This window comes from Triticum dicoccoides, chromosome 4A (genome assembly GCF_002162155.2).
Source record: "Triticum dicoccoides isolate Atlit2015 ecotype Zavitan chromosome 4A, WEW_v2.0, whole genome shotgun sequence".
NCBI classification, from domain to species: Eukaryota; Viridiplantae; Streptophyta; class Magnoliopsida; order Poales; family Poaceae; genus Triticum; species Triticum dicoccoides.
In genome coordinates, this window is record NC_041386.1 from 141,601,589 (window position 1) to 141,621,467 (window position 19,879).

At 43.8% G+C, this 19,879-nt stretch overlaps 1 protein-coding gene across 1 annotated transcript; it reads right to left on the reverse strand.

Annotated features, from left to right (window-relative positions):
• Positions 1-1,203: 1,203 nt before the first annotated feature.
• On the reverse strand, positions 1,204-3,278 carry LOC119285451 (probable xyloglucan 6-xylosyltransferase 1). The gene has a single exon (XM_037564723.1). The coding sequence runs from the start codon at positions 2,834-2,836 to the stop codon at positions 1,478-1,480; it is 1,359 nt and encodes a 452-aa protein (XP_037420620.1). The 5' UTR covers positions 2,837-3,278; the 3' UTR covers positions 1,204-1,477.
• Positions 3,279-19,879: the final 16,601 nt, after the last annotated feature.

A 19,879-nucleotide genomic window follows, 5' to 3' on the forward strand; every position in this document is an offset into this window, starting at 1 on the left:
CAAGCTTTTTATCGAAACAAGCTCGATTACAAATCTTCCATATAGCTGCAAGCCCAACAATTTGAATATTACGCCGACTACTACCAATAAATTTAGCAATACGTCAAAATAGTGGGAGAAGAAGTCAGGACTAGTTTGAGCACAAACAAATTTTGCAGCAGAGCACTGGAAGAACAGATGATGGATACTCTCAGATTCAGGACAGAATTGATAGACAGGGTTCCCTGTCCATTTTCCTTTTACCCTATTGTCTTAATAGGCTACATGCTCGATTGAAATCAGCTTCGTTACTTTGGCATGTGAAATGCAGTTACAGTACAATACTCTAGCATCTACCACAGTTGACTGCCTAGAGCATAGGGTAGAGAATTCATTGGGGCATGAGAACTAATAACTCGCAGCGTCGAGGGAAGCAAATCGTTGACTCAGACATCACGAATTTTGTAACTGAACTCGAAGTTTAACTTGAGCTCCTGACCATGTGATGGCATAGGATTCTGAAACTGAACACCGACCAGATCCATGGCAGCACCACACAACACATGGAGCCAAAAGTTATGGGGTCCTCTTAAGTATGCAGAACTCTACAACTACTAGGAGATGCAGAACTCTACAACTACTAGGAGAAGATAACCGAATTACCCTATGAAAATGAACCAGACAAGTCTCAAAGTGATTTGCTTCACTCAAGGACAAACCTGCTACGCTACGTTCAAAACTGAAAATCCGCTCAGGCGAATTCACAGGTAGACTAGAAACTGAAAAAAGGTAGCAGTTCATCCAGAAGATACATAACAGGGCATCTGCATTGGCAATAGCTAAACAAACCATAATCTCATGACGAGGAAATCATCACTGATATATAGACCACCCAGCACTAACAAGTTCATATCAACTCTCAATTTGGTCAGAACTGCAAACTACACGAAAACTGATGTATTGCATACCAGCCATATTAAGTGCTTCAAAACTAAACTGATGAAGCTGAAGCTAGGACACATCAGGCAGGTACAGTTTCGAGGATTTCCAGCAGCTCATATATGACAAAAAACAAGATATCCTCCTACCCAACTACCACCAATAGCAATGCAAATAGGGAAGCAAAATAATTGGCTCACAGGGACGACCATATCCTACTGAAGAAGAACCAATAAGCACACGAACAATAACATTTAGGGAAGTGAAATGTACACTTGTGACAAATGAAAATGGTAACAACAAATAAATAGGAAATCCATAGAGCTATTTAGAAGTGACCAGTTAGCAATTTATAGAAGCGGAAAACATAGATTGTGCCATCAACAACATAACTTCATTCTCTAACATTTCACAGTACAACATAGATATCCGTCCCCTGATACCAAAACCAGATTTCCTTGTTACCCTGAGTCTACAAAAAGAAGAATTATAGGATTTTGATCCAAGAGAATCTAGAACGAACGAACAAAATAAACGTGGAAGTAGTGTACTATAGTTATCATGTAGAAGTCTTGAGGGCCTTGAACGCTGGGTGGAGCAACCCGTAATCATCCTTCATATCAAGAGGGTCACTGGTCTCATTCCTGATCCTCTTGATCCTCCTGCTCGCAAGAGACTTGTGCTCAAACCCATACATGTGCAACACCTGGTTATCCCCGAAATTGAAGGCCCGGTCCATCTGCTTGAGGCACCGCTCAACAGGGTAATCCCCAAACTTGGAGCATGGCTTGCACCCGACAAAGTGAGTGACCAGTGGCCACCGATGATCGCCGAGCCCCGGCTGGTAATTCTCAAGCATCTCCTCGTACCTGTCCACCAAAATGCCCCAATAGCCATGGAGGTAGTAGCCATTCTCGAGATACACCTTGTTACCCCATTTCTCACGCTGGGTAGCGAGGATATACACCATGGCGGACTGATCGTCGGCTTCAAAGACCGGCCGGTCCTTGAGGTACTTGGTGAGCACCTTCCCAGCCTCAATACGAACAGGGCCCTTCGGCCCCATGGGCGCCCAGGTGTCGAGGTAATCGAGCGACCATTGGCAGTTGCGCAGCAAGAAGCTGCCGGTGTTGAGACCAATCCAGTTCTTGTCGTCGTAGACCATCTCGTCCCAGCCGTGCAGGATGAAGTTGTAGGGGCCGTAGCGCTCCCACGGCAGCTCGAAGGCCATGTCGGTGAACATGGCGTCGGAGTCCATCCACCAGAAGAACTCGACCTCCGGGTGAGCGAGGAGGAGCGCGCGGAGGAGCGGGAGCTTGGCCCAGAAGCCGGCGAGCTCGGCGTCGAGCAGCGCCATGTTGTAGAAGATCTCGAGGCCGTGGATGCGGCAGTAGTCGATCTTGTTCTTGATGGACTTGAGGAGGTAGTGGTCGCCGACGGGGTTCTCGCAGGGCTTGGGCGAGGACCCCGTGACGAGCATGACCCGCGGCTTGACGTCGTTGAGGAAGGGCGGGGTCTCCGGGTGGCGGCGGTTCCATGCGGCCCGCTGCTCGTCCCAGTCGGAGATCTTGGGGCCGAGCGTGTAGGGCGGGTCCCGGAGCGACCTGGGCTGCGGCTCCGGCTCGTCGTCCCGGGCGGCGGCCTTCCCCGCGGCGGCCTGGGCGGCCTGGGCCTGGGCGTCGGAGGCCTTGGAGCGGGCGTCGTGGTGCTCGGAGAGCGCGCGCTGCGGGTGGGAGATGAAGCGGTGGCGCAGCTCGGTGAGGTCCTGCTGCGGCGTGCCGAACTTGCCCGCCCCGACGGTGCCGCGGAGCACGAGGATGGTGAGCATGAGGCAGACGACGGTGAGCTTGGCGTTCCGGGTGAAGCGCTGGATCTCCCGCATCCGGCGCTCCCCCAGCACCCGCTCCGCCACCCACATTTCTCCCCCGCCCCTCGGATCGAGCACCAAGCCAAATCGAACCGAACAAGAAGACACAGAAATGCAGACGCCTCTAGAGAGTCTAGATCGACGCCGCGGCCGAGCAATGCGGCGGCGTTGCGGGAAGGGGACGGGGACGAGGCCGAGGCCGGGGAGGAAGAGGGGAGGCGGAGGAGGTTTAGAGGTGGGGAAGGGAAGGGGAATTAATAAGGATGGGGGCGAGTGGGAGCGCGCGAGCGCGCACGTTGAGGGGGAGCGGATTGCGGTGGGTGTCTGGAGGTGGAGGTGGAGGGGAAATCTGGAGACGGGATCGAAATCGGGTCAATCCGCCGCGGATTCTCGCCTTGGGGAAGGAGGAAGAAGGCCAGAGCAGAGGAAGGAAGGAAGGAATGGCAGCGGGACGCGGAGACGAGATGCACCCGATGCTTCTACTCCTCCTTTCCCCTTCCCCCGTGTCGCCTCGCCCGGTAAGGAGTACGAGTAATTTATTATCCCTTTGGTATAATAAATCCTCGTTGGTTGGTTTGATTTGATGTGGGCGTCGCGAGGTGATAGGTCAATGACGCGTGGGTCCTGGCGGGACGTGGGGGAAGGAAGGGTGGCCGTTGTTCGTATGCTAGCAGTACAAATTTCTGTCCTGGCGGTGTGGGTGCGACCGGGTCTGGGTTGCTCTGGCTGGCTGGCTCCGCGGGTAACCGGGTTTGCCCGTTGCTGCTAATGCATTTCTACTTCGATAAGTACCTGCTCGTTACGGATAAAAGCGATGGAAATGTTGCTTTTGTAGCTAAAAATTCCATACCGATTGCAACTTTACACTTGATGTTACAGGTCTAACGATGATAGTCACATGTCACCCTCCTAAATTTACAATCCTTTTCATACGGTGAAAAATGATAAGTCCGTTGGAGATTTTAAAAAGAGTAACCGAAACATGGGTAACATGCTATCACTGTCCTGATTTATTAGTCCCCTTCGTATTTTATGCCCAATTCCAACCATATATTTCCCTAACAAAATATAAGTTGTATGTCACAAAACTTATATTGTTGAATTCGTATTTGAAAGAAATTTTCAATGACACTATTTTTATGGTTTAAAAATTAATTTTTGGTATTTAAACTAAAGGAAATTTTTTTGACCTAAAATACAAGGGGACTAATAAATCAAAACGGAGGTATAATACCAGTGAATGATACAGATACCAAAGTTTATACTTTAGATAAGCTTATTTATTATTTATATGATCCATAATAGCACCCGTAATGATACAGCTGGATACGATATTATAAATAGAGGTAAATACACCACAAGTCACAGAACTTGCACACGACGGTCAGTTTAGTGTATAAACTTGTAAAATACGTGTTTCTAGTCATCTAACTTGTCCTCTTGTTTATATACGGTGCTTTCTATCGTATCCAGCTGTATCATTACGGGTGCCAACGCGATGGGGCGTACAGTCAGTGGCTAAGGTGGTGGTAATCCACACGCACTGTTTTTTTCTCAGATAGCACCCTTGCATTTTATTTATTTATATGCAGAAAATTCTCAAATAAAAGTAAAAAAATTGTTGCACACAGTGGGATTTGAACCCACAACCGACCATGATTCACCCCGCATAGAAGCCACCAGACCAACTGCAACTTTGCGTTTAATGGAAAAAATTATCTTTATATAACTAGACCACGCGAATTAAAGTAAAATCAAAACGGAGACAAGGTAATCCCCGCTTCGAGCTTGAGGGCGCAGTCCAAAAGAAACCTTTATGCATTCATTTTGAAGTATATTTTCTTTTATGTACATAATTCACATTCAAACAAAAATTTCGTTCATTTGTCCTAAAAAACTATGTACATTCATTTTGACCTATATTTTCGCATATCTAGATTTTCAAATTTTAAATTATTCAAACTCAAAAAAATGATGTTGATTTGTCCAAAGAAATTTATGTACATTAATGCTGCACTATATTTTCTTTTATCTAGATTTTAAAATTAGAAATATTCTAATTGAAAAAATAGTTGATTTGTCCCAAAAATTTACGTACATTCATTTTACACTATATTTCCTTTTATCTAGATTTTAAATATTTAATTATTTGAAATCAAACAAAAATTATTTGATTTTTTTTTTGCGGGGGTAAAGGGAGTTTCATTACGTATGAATAGAGTTACAGTCGAGGGGCCAAATGTCCTCGATACATGGTGGAGCCGAACCAAGCCACACAGCCGTAGCTCGTTCGGACCGGCTATATTTCGCCAGATGATCGGCAACTCTATTTTGAAGTCTACTAATCTTTTGTGGAAAAAACTCCCTACTACCAAGCAGATCTTTGATTTCCAGAACGATATGACCGTATCGCGAGTGAACCAACACACCTTTAGTCAAGCTAGACAGCTGTTCATGAAGGTGCTTGCGATGCGTCTCGCACGGTGGATTGACGAACTTGTTGGCCCGGCCCAGTCTGCGTTCATCAAAGGCCGCTGCATCCAGGACAACTTCATGTTCGCCCGAGGGATGGCACACCACTTCCACCGTGTCAAGCGTGCCATGCTTTTCGTCAAGCTCGACATCGCCAAAGCTTTCGACAGCGTCTCCTGGCCATATCTGCTTGACATGCTCCGTGCTCGAGATTTTGGTCCGAGATGGTGCGATTGGATCTCCATGCTCCTTGCCACCTCCTCGTCGCGTGTTCTGATCAATGGGGTGCCTGGCCGGCCCATAATCCACTGTTGCGGCTTGCGTCAGGGTGACCCTCAGTCGCCGTTCTTATTCATCCTCGCCATGGAGCCCCTCCAACGGCTTCTCGATGTTGCAGTGGACACAGGGGTCATCTCCAAGCTCCAGGGCCGGCTGCCGCAGCTGCGGGCTTCCCTCTACGCCGACGATGTTGCTCTCTTCCTCAACCCCGTGAAGACCGAGCTGGCAGCTCTCCGCTCCATTCTTACTGCTTTTGGCCTGGCTTCCGGGCTTAAGGTAAACTTCGAGAAAAGTGTCGTCCTCCCCATAAGGTGCAAGCAGTTGGACGTGCATGACGTGATCTCACCTCTAAGGGCTAGGGTTGAGAGCTTCCCCTGCAAATTTTTGGGGCTGCCGCTGTCGCTTCGGACCTTGCGTAAAGTGGACCTGCAGCCGCTGCTGGACAAGCTCCGCACACGCCTGGCGCGCTGGAAGGCCAGGCTGCTCACCCTTGCTGGTAGACTGGTTCTCCTCAACTCCGTCCTGACTGCTTTCACCATATACTGGTCGGCCGTCTATGCGCTCCCGCCATGGGTTCGTAAGGAGCTGGATCGGCTACGGCGTGCATGGTTATGGCGTGGGGAGGAGGTGTGCCATGGCGGGCACTGCAAAGTTGTGTGGAGCCGCGTTTGCCGCCCGCGCGATCTTGGCGGGCTTGGTATCGTCGACCTGGAGCGGTTTGGCATGGCGCTCCGCCTCCGCTGGCTCTGGGCGGAAAGGACCTCCGTCGTCCCCTGGCAGGGTTTACCGGTCCCAGTGACACTTGCGGAACGACATATGTTTGCGGCGACATGTGCGGTCACCGTTGGGGATGGCAACCGAGTCAGTTTCTGGTACGATAGCTGGCTGCCCGAGGGCGCGCCGCTCGTGATCGCCCCTGATCTATTCAAGGTCTCAAGACGCAAGGTGCGCTCCGTGCGTCAGGCACTGTTAGGGAGCAGATGGATTCAAGACCTCCGTGGCCGGGTGACCACCGACCTGTTGCCTTCCTTTGTAAGGCTATGGGCGTGTGTCAATTCCCGGCAGCCGCTCTCCCCTGGCACCATGGATTCCTTCCGCTGGAGGCTAACAGAAAATGGCGTCTACACGACGGCCTCCGCGTATAGGCTTTTCTTCATCAGATCCACTATTTTCCCACTGTGTCAGGAGATCTGGAAAGCTTGGGCTCCGCCCAAACTCCGTACCTTTGCATGGCTGCTCGCTCAACGGAGGATCCTCACAGCCGACTGCCTACTTGCCCGGCATTGGCCCAATTCCTATTTTTGCCCGCTATGTTTGCGGAACCTCGAGACATCGGTGCATCTCATGAAGGAATGCCCGTGGGCGCGTCGGCTATAGGAAATGGTGGCGCACCGTTTTGCAGTCCCGGAACTAAATCCGGCTGCATGGACGCTGGATGTGCCATGGATCGACTGGATAAGTAGCATGAGTCGCGCGCCTTCCACTCGGAAGCTGGCGAAGTCGGTTGCCCTCCTAGTATTTTGGTGGATTTGGAAGGAGCGTAACATGCGCATTTTTTGCGGCGGCACGGAGCGCTCGCCGCGGCAAGTCTTGCATCTCCTGCTATCGGAGGCAAGCGACTGGGCGCTGGCAGGAGGCCGACATCTAACTCTGCGAGAGTAGCCCCTTTATTTCCTCTTTTTGCTTTCTCTCAATTTCTTTTTCCGCAAGCTAATGCGTTAGCCTGCACCCTGTACTCGGTGTTCCTTCGCCTCCCCTTCTAATCAATGAAATACGCAGCTCTCCTGCGTTTATTTCAAAAAATATTTCGAACCGGGGCTTCTCCTTTTCAGCACACAATTTTGTCGTTTTGATTTCTATTTTAATTAGTGCGGTACGTGTTCAATAAATAGCACTAACTGTATATTTGACACATCAAACGTTAGTTGGTCTAGTGGTTTTCTATGCGAGGCGAAGGGCAGTAGGTCATTGGTTCAAATCCCATCCCGTTCTCCATTACTTTTTCATTTTATTTGAGGATTTTCTGCATAAATTAATAGAATGTAAGGGTCCTTTCTAACAACAAACCGACCTCAGCCACTGACAGTGGCCCTGCCACGTTGGCGCGCGTATGGATACGACTGGGTATAATGGGAAGCACCGTATATGAACGAGGCGACAAGTTAGATGACCAGAAATACGTATTTTACAAGTTTGTGCACCAAACTGACCGTCGCATGCAAATTCTATGACTTCTGGTGTATTTACCTCTTATAAATAATACTAGTATCATCATTTTACTCAATTAATACTATGTCATAATAGCAGGCCTATTTAGTATAGCATATGCTATGATCAGAAATGCACCCAAGAGCCAAAACGGCCCTCCCATGCTATGATACACTATTGTGAGAGTTCTTACTTCTTTCATAATTGGCAATGCTAGACTTTTTCTCGCACTAATTTTAAATTACTGTTGCCTATGTTTAATTTTATCTTTTTTTGGCGTGGTAAAACGTGTCTCATTTATACAATAAGGATCATAGCAAGCCACGTACATATCGACCGAACAAAACTGAAAAGACAACAGAATGCTAACCTTTGCACATACGAACACCAACCAAGAAGTAAAATTACAAATAAGACTGAAGAATCCTCTGAGCTTAACACCAACGCCCGTTACCTGCCTCTGGCACCACCATACCAGACACCAAAGGAGAAAATGACGGATCACCTCCACCCTTGAGCTCGACGCGACTCCATCGCTGATATGCAGCTTTGCGGACCACCAAGGTGGCTCGCCAATAAAGGCGAAGCCATTGGCGTTGAACGAATCAGAACGGGGACCCACCCCGGACACGCCATCGAACTCCAGATCTGGTACCACCACCCAACTAAGACGTTGGAGGAGGAAACCATACCTGCCTGCCACGAACCACAAACCCAACACACGATCCATCATCTTCCAGATGCCACCGATGTTGACCACGATCTGCATCCGCCCCTAGACTACCTCCCAAGCTCCGTGTCGGCGCTGGAGCAAACACCGTTGCAACGGCGGAGCCCGAGGACACAGGTCCACCACGAGGATGCCGCAGCCACCGCACCACCCTTACTTGAACAGACTGGTTTCCAAATCCACCCCAAAAATGGATCGCCTCGTTGGGGAAGGATCTAAAGATTTATTAATCGCCGCCGCCATCGCCGCCGCCGAAACCAAGACGAGGAACAACCCAAAACTCTAAGAAACTAATGCCTAAAACAATCCACAAGCGTGGATCCGACGACCCCCCTCACCACCGACGACCGAGGTCGTCAGCGGAGGGGAGCCGCCGACGGAGGTGGAGGAAAATGCCCTGGCGTCCTGGTTTAATATCTATCAAGAATAAAATAACAATGAACACATGTGTTTTTAGGTGCATACAAAATTATCTTTGTAACTTTTCCTACATACTTAGCCTTTTTACAAACTTTAGTCTAAGCTTGACAAATTTGTATAGTGCTGGTTGCAACCATCATGTGTTACTTGGTTGATTTGCAATTTGTATTGTTTACATGAATTCCGTGAAACTCGATTTTGTACAATACCTTGTTCAGTTATGGTTGAGACTGTTACATATCCAGCCTTGTGTCCTCAATCAACTTTGATTGGTTTGCAATGTGTCTTGTTCATATCCAGCCTTTAAGATATAATAAAAACACCGAGTATAACTACCCCCTCCTACACATACACACAATCATCATCATCAACATCATCCATACATGTGTGCTCACCGTATGTTGATTGAAGATTGAAGTCACGAAGGTATAGACCACAATAACAAGACACCAAAGCGTCAAACATGGGTTCGGATCTCTACTGGAATAATGGTGTAATCACCCTCCTAACTACAAAACCACTAGTCAGTTCTCATCTGCAATCGACTACTAACATAGAATTGGTCAGAAGATAGTAATACCAACAGTGCTACAAGGCAATGGGTTGTTTGTTTGATTTCCAACTACAGTTTGTGATGGCTAAGTTTAGGTTGTGCCACGTGATTGCATCACATTTCCATCTTGCATTATCTTCCGTCGCTCTTATTTGATGGATACACATGCTCCCAATTTCCTTGAGAAGGTGAGTACTATGAATGTGATGGTGTACTTGTATCACTTAGCACCTTACTAAGTTCATCCGTGAAGGTGAGTACTATATGTACTTGTATCACTTCACACCTTACTATGTTCATATGTGAAGGTGAGAACCAACCTTCAATTCTATGTTTGGCAGATTTGGTACCTAATTAGGGGATTATTCTTTCAACTGGAGGTGGCATTTTGTCGACAACAAGACCTTATGATTCTGTGATGGCATCTCCATTGTTGATGTCCACGACTCTAGTTATGTGCTTCGTGACTGTGTGCGTGTGATGGTGTTACATGCATGTGTACATCTAAAATTAATTCACGAACATGGTGTAGTCTTTTATATGTTACCTTTTTTAACAGCTCGTGGGGTTGATTGTTATATTATTATTCATCATTATTGCACCATGTTCGTCTCATAAGCATTGCACAAGCATTATATTGCATTAATTCAATGAATTAATTTTGATATTTTTTTGTGATTTTATTAAATGGTGAATAAGCAAACCCTTCTCCCTTTTAATGTTTTAGAACAATACTCACCCGAACCTTGCACATGTCCTTTTGTCATATCTGTGAGCTACCTGAATTATTTCATAATTTTAACCAAAGCCTAGCTATCACTCGTAGCTCAAAAACTCATTTATTTATTAAATGAATTTATTTTCTAAACAACAACTAAATGCACTCAAAGTGAGTTGATTACTTTTGTGCGGCCTCATTATACTCTAGAGAGGCTACATCTAAAATTTCAAGTCATTTCGAGTTCGTTCGATACCCTGTTTGGCAAAACTATTGTACAATATATGTGTATGTCTGTGCAATTTTATGATTCCTATTTTAAAATATGATAACTTGCACATTAAGAACACAAATTCCTCCTTGTTCAGTAAACCATGATACACTGAGCTCAAGAGACAAGAGTTATATGTTCACACTTGTATAACTTTTTTTTGCGGGAAAACACACTTGTATAACTTTGACTCCCCTAAAAAAACTTGTATAACTTTGACATTTTGAAAAGTAACATGAAAAATACGCCAACTGAGATCTTTACCAGAATCAATTCTAGGAAAAGGATCAATATTGTATTCTTCCACAAGAAAATCTGAAAATGTGTTTTTATTATGGTGTCACGAAAAGTACAACCATTAGAAAAATAATAGGATGCCAATATCTCCCGTATGTTCGGTGTGGGAGAGCCCCAGGCCGAATGACTCGTTCGCAACAGCGGAGGACATCGATCGAACTATGTTGTTTGAGATGAGAGGTCCCCAGCGCGAACACCACCCCAAGCCTTTTTGGCTTTGAATAAAGAAAAAAATAAAGCCCGGTTTGCCCAAAAATTACCATGACTAAAAAGGTCCACTTTTGGCTGTGAATAATAAAGGCCAGATTTTGCTATACTCTGATTTTTTTAAATGATCCAAAAATAAATTTCCCGTGATAAATGAAAAAATATATAGTACTAAAATATCCTAATGGTTTCAAACAAAAAATTACCATCATCTCTATAAGCAAATTTTGTCATGGTCAGGAAAGATCTTTTTTTATGCAATGGCACAAAAGAAAAAAATTCATGGCGACTTGCTTTGTACCATGATGGCAAGAAATGTGAATTAGAAAATTCTATGTTATTTTTATTATGTAAATGAAGAGATAAAAAATATGGATTAAGAATTGCCATCATGTGAAGCACAAAACTATTGGGAAACGTAGTAGAAAACAAAGGTTTTCACACCTACGAACACCCAAGATCAATATGAAGATGCATAACGGGTTGGGATCATGATCTTTACTGTCACCGAGTTGCAGCGGAAGAAGAACATGTTGGTGTAGATCGTACTTGGATTCCCTCTATTCATCGATTAACGATCTCTCGAACCACCTACGAATAGTCCCTCGAACCGAAGACCGAAATCACAACCTCTCTACTTGGTTGCAAGCGTGCAACCTTCGCTATCCGACATCACTTCATTGTCCAGGGCTAATCGTCGCCGGAGAATTAGAGAGAGGAGATTACAACCACACTAGGATTCTAATTATGAGGATTAGAGGAACTAGACCAAGCTCTAATTATTCAACTAGGACCAAGTAGAATTAGTGCTAGATGAACTAGAGGAGTCTCCAAAACTTATGTTCTAGGGGCTAGCCCTTCCCCTCTATTTATAGGTTGAGTGATACGTCTCCAACGTATCTATAATTTTTTATTGTTCCATGCTATTATATTATCTGTTTTGGATGTTTTATATGCATTAATATGCTATTTTATATGATTTTTGGGACTAACCTATTAACCTAGAGCCCAATGCCAGTTTCTGTTTTTCCTTGTTTTAGAGTTTCGCAGAAAAGGAATACCAAACTGAGTTCAAACGGAATAAAACTTTCGCGATGATTTTTCTTGGACCAGAAGACACCCGGGAGACTTGGAGTGCAAGTCAAAAGAGCCACGAGGCGGCCACAAGGGTGGAGGGCATGGCTCCCAACCTTGTGGGCCCCTCAGTGACCTCCTGACCTAGATCTTCCTCCTATATATACTCATATACCCTGAAAACATTTAGGGGAGCCACGAAACCACTTTTCCACCGCCGCAACCTTCTATACCCGTGAGATCCCATCTTGGGGCCTTTTCCGACATCCTGTCGGAGGGGGATTCGATCACGGAGGGCTTCTACATCAACACCATTGCCTCTCCGATGAAGCGCGGGTAGTTTACCACACACCTACGGGTCCATAGCTAGTAGCTAGATGGCTTCTTCTCTCTCTTTGATTCTCAATACCATGTTCTCCTTGCTACCTCTTGAGCACTACTTTGGTTTCCCTTGAAGAGGAAAGGGTGATGCAGCAAAGTAGCGTAAGTATTTCCCTCAGTTTTTGAGAATCAAGGTATCAATCCAGTAGGAGGCCACACGCAAGTCCCTCGTACCTACACAAACAAATAAGAACCTCGCAACCAACGCGATAAAGGGGTTGTCAATCCTTTCACGGTCGAGAGTGAGATCTGATAGATATGATAATAATAAGATAAATATTTTTGGTATTTTTCATGATATAGATTGAAAGTAAAGATTGCAAAGTAAAATAGATTGGAAACTTGTATGATGGAAAATATGCCCGGGGACCATAGGTTTCACTAGTGTCTTCTCTCAAGATAACATAAGTATTACGGTGGGTGAACAAATTACTGTCGAGCAATTGATAGAAAAGCGAATACTTATGAGAATATCTAGGCATGATTATGTATATAGGCATCACGTCTGTGACAAGTAGACCGACTCTTGCCTGCATCTACTACTATTACTCCACACATCGACCGCTATCCAACATGCATCTAGATTATTAAGTTCATAAGAACAGAGTAATGCATTAGGTAAGATGACATGATGTAGAGGGATAAACTCAAGCAATATGATATAAACCCCATCTTTTTATCCTCGATGGCAACAATACAATACGTGTCGTTTCCCTTTCTGTCACTTGGATCAAGCACCGCAAGATTGAACCCAAAGCTAAGTACTTCTCCCATTGCAAGAAAGATCAATCTAGTAGGCCAAACCAAACTGATAATTCGAAGAGACTTGCAAAGATAACTAATCATGCATAAAAGATTTCAGATAAGAATCAAATATTGTTCATAGATAGACTTCATCATAAACCCACAATTCATCGGATCTCGACAAACACACCGCAAAAAGAGTTACATCGAATAGATCTCCAAGAAGATCGAGGAGAACTTAGTATTGAGATTCAAAGAGAGAGAATAAGTCATCTAGCTAATAACTATGGACCCGAAGGTCTGAAGTAAACTACTCACACATCATCGGAGGGGCCATGGAGTTGATGTAGAGGCCCTCCGTGATCGATGCCCCCTCCGGCGGAGCTTCGGAAAAGGCCCCAAGATGGGATCTCTTGGGTACATAAGGTTGCGGCGGTGGAAATAGGGTTTCGTGGTGCTCCTGGATGTTTTCGGGGTATGTGAACATATATAGGAGGAAGAAGTAGGTCGGTTGAGCCACGAGGGGGAGGGCGCACCCAGGGGGTAGGCGTGCCCCTGCCTCGTGGACACCTCATTCGTTTCTTGACGTCCACTCCAAGTCCTCTGGATCATGTTTGTTTCAAAAATCACGCTCCCGAAGGTTTCATTCCGTTTGGACTCCATTTGATATTCCTTTTCTGTGAAACACTGAAATAGGCAAAAAAATAGCAATTTGCACTGGGCCTTGGGTTAATAGGTTAGTCCCAAAAATAATATAAAAGTGTAAAATAAAGCCCATTAACATCCAAAACAGATAATATAATAGCACAGAACAATAAAAAATTATAGATACGTTGGAGACGTATCAAGCATCCCCAAGCTTAATTCCTGCTCGTCCTCGAGTAGGTAAATGATAAAAACATAATTTTTGATGTGGAATGCTTTCTAGCATGTTCTTCAATGTATTTTTCTCTATTGTGGCATGAATGTTCAGATCCGAAAGATCAAGATAAAAGTTTATTGTTGACATAAAAATAGTAATACTCCAAGTATGCTAATCAATCAATTATGTCTTATCAAAATAACATAGCCAAAGAAAACTTGTCCCTACAAAATCATATAGTTTGGCCAGGCTTCATTTTTGTCACACAAAATGCTCTCATCATGAACAACCCCGATGACAAGCCAAGCAATTGTTTCATACTTAGCCTTTTCAAACTCTTTCAACTTTTACGCAATATATGAGCGCAAGCCATGGGCATAGCACTATGGGTGGAATAGAATATGATGATTGAGGTTGTGTGAGAAGACAAAAAGGAGGAAAGTCTCACATTGACGCGGTTAATCAATGGGCTATGGAGATGCCCACCGATTGATGTCAATGCAAGGAGTAGGGATTGCCATGCAACGGATGCACTAGAGCTATAGATATATGAAAGCTCATCAAAGAAACTAAGTGGGTGTGCATCCAACATGCTTGTTCATGAAGACCTAGGGCATTTGAGGAAGCCCATCATTGGAATATACAAGCCAAGTTCTATAATGAAAAATTCCCACTAGTATATGAAAGTGACAAAATAAGAGACTCTCTATCATGAAGATCATGGTGCTACATTGAAGCACAAGTGTGGAAAAGGATAGTAACATTGTACCTTCTCTCTTTTTCTCTCATTTTTTGTTTGGGCCTTTTTTTATGGCCTCTTTTTTTTCCGTCCGGAGTCTCATCTCGACTTGTGGGGAAATCATAGTCTCCATCATCCTTTCCTCACATGGGACAATGCTCTAATGATGCTCATCACACTTTTATTTACTTACAACTCAAGAATTACAACTTGATACTTAGAACAAAATACGACTCTATGTGAATGCCTCCGGCGGTGTACCGGGATTGCGATGAATCAAGAGTGGCATGTATGGAAAATTAAGCATGGTGGCTTTGCCACAAATACGATGTCAACTACATGATCATGCAAAGCAATATGACAATGATGATGCGTGTCGTAATAAATGGAACGGTGGAAAGTTGCATGGCAATATATCTCGGAATGGCTACGTAAATGCCATAATAGGTAGGTATGGTGGCTGTTTTGAGGAAGATATAAGGAGGCTTATGTGTGATAGAACATATCATATCACGGGGTTTGGATGCACCGGCGAAGTTTGCACCAACTCTCAAGGTGAGAAAGGGCAATGCACGGTACCGAAGAGGCTAGCAATGATGGAAGGGTGAGAGTGCGTATAATCCATGGACTCAACATTAGTCATAAAGAACTCACATACTTATTGCAAAAATCTACAATTCATCAAAACCAAGCACTACGCGCATGCTCCTAGGGGGATAGATTAGTAGGAAAAGACCATCGATCGTCCCCGACCGCCACTCATAAGGAAAGCAAACAAAGAACACCCCATACTTCAAATTTGTCACACAACGTTTACCATACGTGCATGCTACGGGACTTGCCAACTTCAACACAAGTATTCATCGATTTCATAATTACTCAACTAGCACACCTCTAATATTACCACCTTTATATCCCAAAACAACTATCAAGCATCCAACTTCTCTTAGCATTTAAAATTTATAACCAAAGTAAAATACCATGCTGTTCTAAAGGACTCTCAAAATGATATAAGTGAAGCATGAGAGATCAATTATTTATATAAAATAGAACAACCGTCGTGCTCTAAAAGATATAAGCGAAGCACTAGAGCAAAAATTATCAAACTCAAAAGATATAAGTGAAGCACATAGAGTATTCTAATAAATTCCAATTCATGTGTGTCTTTCCCAAAAGGTGTGTTCATCTAGGATGATTGTGGTAAACTAAAAAGCAAAGACTCAAATCATACAAGACACTCCAAGCAAAACACATATCATGTGGCGAATAAAAATATAGCTCCAAGTAAAGTTACCGATGGACGAAGACGAAAGAGGGGATGCCTTCCAGGGCATCCCCAATCTTAGGATCTTGCCACTCCTTGTTCCATAATCCATCACATCTTTACCCAAAACTTGAAAACTTCACAACACAAAACTTAGAAGAAAATCTCGTGAGCTCCGTTAGTAAAAGAAAACAAACCACCACTTCAAGGTACTGTAATGAACTCATTCTTTATTTATATTGGTGTTAAACCTACTGTATTCCAACTTTTCTATGGTTCATAAACTCTATTACTAGCCATAGATTCATCAAAATAAGCAAACAACACACGAAAAACAGAATATGTCAAAAACAGAACAGTCTGTAGTAATCTGTAGGTTTCGAATACTTCTGGAACCCCAAAAATTCTAAAATAAATTTCTGGACGTGAGGAATTTATCTATTAATCATCTGCAAAAAGAATTAACTAAATATCACTCTGCAGTAAAAAAATGGCAGCAAATCTCGTGAGTGCTATAGTTTCTGTTCTTTACAGCAAGATCTCAAAGACTTTCCCCAAGTCTTCTCAAAGGTTCTACTTGGCACAAACACTAATTAAAAGCATAAAACCACATCTAAACAGAGGCTAGATGAATTATTTATTACTAAACAGAATCAAAAATCAAGAAACAAAAATAAAATTGGTTGCCTCCCAACAAGCGCTATCGTTTAACGCCCCTAGCTAGGCATAAAAGCAAGGATAGATCTAGGTATTGCCATGATAGTGATATGGTAAATCGCGAAAGCTCATCTCATACTCCCTACGTTCAGCAGCAAGATTTCTTTGTGGCAAGAAAAAGTAATCAAAAGGGCTAAATTTAATGGGACAAAAGTCCCCAAGATCAGGCTCGGGAGGTGTTGGTTCCTCCTTTGGCCCCTCATATTGCACAACCAATTTATCATTATAAGCATTCTTTTGGCAAAAAGTCATGAGCCTTTGTTCAAGGGAAAAACCTAGCCCATTGTTCTGGATAGCAAAATTATCATTCAGTTCAGAGATCATATTAACAAGAACATTGGTAGGAACCTTTTTTCTAAGGTTTTCATTAAAAGCAACATGATCTAAAGATCATAAACGCATAATGTCTTCTTGATAAAAAGGATTGCTTCTATGGGAGGACGGCCAGCATCCACCCTATAATGCGCAAAAATTTCATTGGCTTCTTTTATTATAAATCTGAACTCATGAGCTAAAAAGATGGTTGCTGCTCGCTTAACAGAAGAATGCTCAATATTAGAAAATTCTAGGAAAATCCTTTGTATGGAAGGATGCATATGTAAAAGTTGTCTTTCAAGTTCAACTATGAGAAAACATATAGCATCCGCGAGACTGCTAGTTTTATGAAGGTTAATTCCGCTCATGGTGGGCAAAGCACCGACACAAGTAAAGAAATCTTGAATAACTCCCTTCCCAATAATATTACCGCTACCAATCTGAGTTTTCCATATTATTATTCTTATCAATGATAACCTCCCCAGTTTCAGACATGATGGCAACAAATTGCAAAAAGAACAAGCACACAGAAGGCAGGAAGGAAAAAGAGACGAACGGAAAAGAGGGCGAATAAAACGGCAAGGGTGAAGTGGGGGAGAGGAAAACGGGAGGCAAATCGCAAATAATGTAATGTGAGGGATAAGAGTTTGTGATGGGTACTTGGTATGTGTTGACTTGTGCGTAGACTCCCCGGCAACGGCGCCAGAAATCCTTCTTGCTACCTCTTGAGCACTGCGTTGGTTTTCCCTTGAAGAGGAAAGGGTGATGCAGCAAAGTAGCGTAAGTATTTCCCTCAGTTTTTGAGAACCAAGGTATCAATCCAGTAGGAGGCCACACACAAGTCCCTCATACCTACACAAACAAATAAGAACCTCGCAACCAACGCGATAAAGGGGTTGTCAATCCCTTCACGGTCGAGAGTGAGATCTGATAGATATGATAATAATAAGATAAATATTTTTGGTATTTTCATGATATAGATTGAAAGTAAAGATTGCAAAGTTAAATAGATTGAAACTTATATGATGGAAAATAGACCCAGGGCCATAGGTTTCACTAGTGGCTTCTCTCAAGATAGCATAAGTATTACGGTGGGCGAACAAATTACTGTCGAGCAATTGATAGAAAAGCGAATAATTATGAGAATATCTAGGCATGATCATGTATATAGGCATCACGTCCGTGACAAGTAGACCGACTCCTGCCTGCATCTACTACTATTACTCCACACATCGACCACTATCCAGCATGCATCTAGAGTATTAAGTTCATAAGAACAGAGTAACGCATTAGGTAAGATGACATGATGTAGAGGGATAAACTCAAGCAATATGATATAAACCCCATCTTTTTATCCTCGATGGCAACAATACAATACGTGTTGTTTCCCTTTCTGTCACTTGGATCGAGCACCGCAAGATTGAACCCAAAGCTAAGCACTTCTCCCATTGCAAGAAAGATCAATCTAGTAGGCCAAACCAAACTGATAATTCGAAGAGACTTGCAAAGATAACCAATCATGCATAAAAGATTTGAGATAAGAATCAAATATTGTTCATAGATAGACTTGATCATAAACCCACAATTCATGCGATCTCGACAAACACACCGCAAAAAGAGTTACATCGAATAGATCTCCAAGAAGATCGAGGAGAACTTTGCATTGAGATTCAAAGAGAGAGAAGAAGCCATCTAGCTAATAACTATGGACCCGAAGGTTTGAAGTAAACTACTCACACATCATCGGAGGGGCCATGGAGTTGATGTAGAGGCCCTCCATGATCGATGCCCCCTCCGGCGGAGCTCCGGAAAAGGCCCCAAGATGGGATCTCTTGGGTACAGAAAGGTTGCGGCTGTGGAAATAGGGTTTCGTGGTGCTCCTGGATGTTTTCGGGGTATGTGAACATATATAGGAGGAAGAAGTAGGTCAGTTGAGCCACGAGGGGGAGGGCGCGCCCAGGGGGTAGGCGGCCCCCTACCTCGTGGACACCTCGCTCGTTTATTGACGTCCACTCCAAGTCCTATGGATCACGTTTGTTCGAAAATTCACGCTCCCGAAGGTTTCATTCCGTTTGGACTCCATTTGATATTCCTTTTCTGGGAAACACTAAAATAGGCAAAAAAACAGCAATTTGCACCGGGCCTTGGGTTAATAGGTTAGTCCCAAAAATAATATAGAAGTGTAAAATAAAGCCCATTAACATCCCAAAAAGATAATATGATAGCATGGAACAATCAAAAACTATAGATACGTTGGAGACGTATCACTCCTCGATGTTCTTGGAGATCTATTCGATGTAATACTCTTTTATGGTGTGTTTGCCGAGATCCGATGAATTGTGGATTTATGATCAACTTATCTATGAATATTATTTGAATCTCCTCTGAATTCTTATATGCATGATTTGATATCTTTGCAAGTCTCTTCAAACTATCGATTTGGTTTGCCAACTAGATTGGTTTTTCTTGCAATGGGAGAAGTGCTTAGCTTTGGGTTCAATCTTGCGGTGCTCGATCCTAGTGACAGAAGGGGAACCGACACGTATTGTATTGTTGCCTTTGAGGATAACAAGATGGGGTTTTCATCATATTGCTTGAGTTAATCCCGTTACATCATGTCATCTTACTTAATGTGTTACTCTGTTCTTATGAACTTAATACTCTAGATGTAGGCAGGAGTCGGTCGATGTGCGGAGTAATACTAGTAAATGCAGAATCGTTTCGGTCTACTTGACACGAACATGATGCCTATACTCGGCAGTAATTTGTTCACCCACCGTAATAATTTCTATCTTGAGAGAAGCCTCTAGTGAAACCTATGGCCCCCGGGGTCTATTTTCCAT

Excerpts from the sequence above, each read along its gene's own strand:
- LOC119285451 (XM_037564723.1), bottom strand. The coding sequence starts at position 2,836 with ATGTGGGTGGCGGAGCGGGTGCTGGGGGAGCGCCGGATGCGGGAGATC.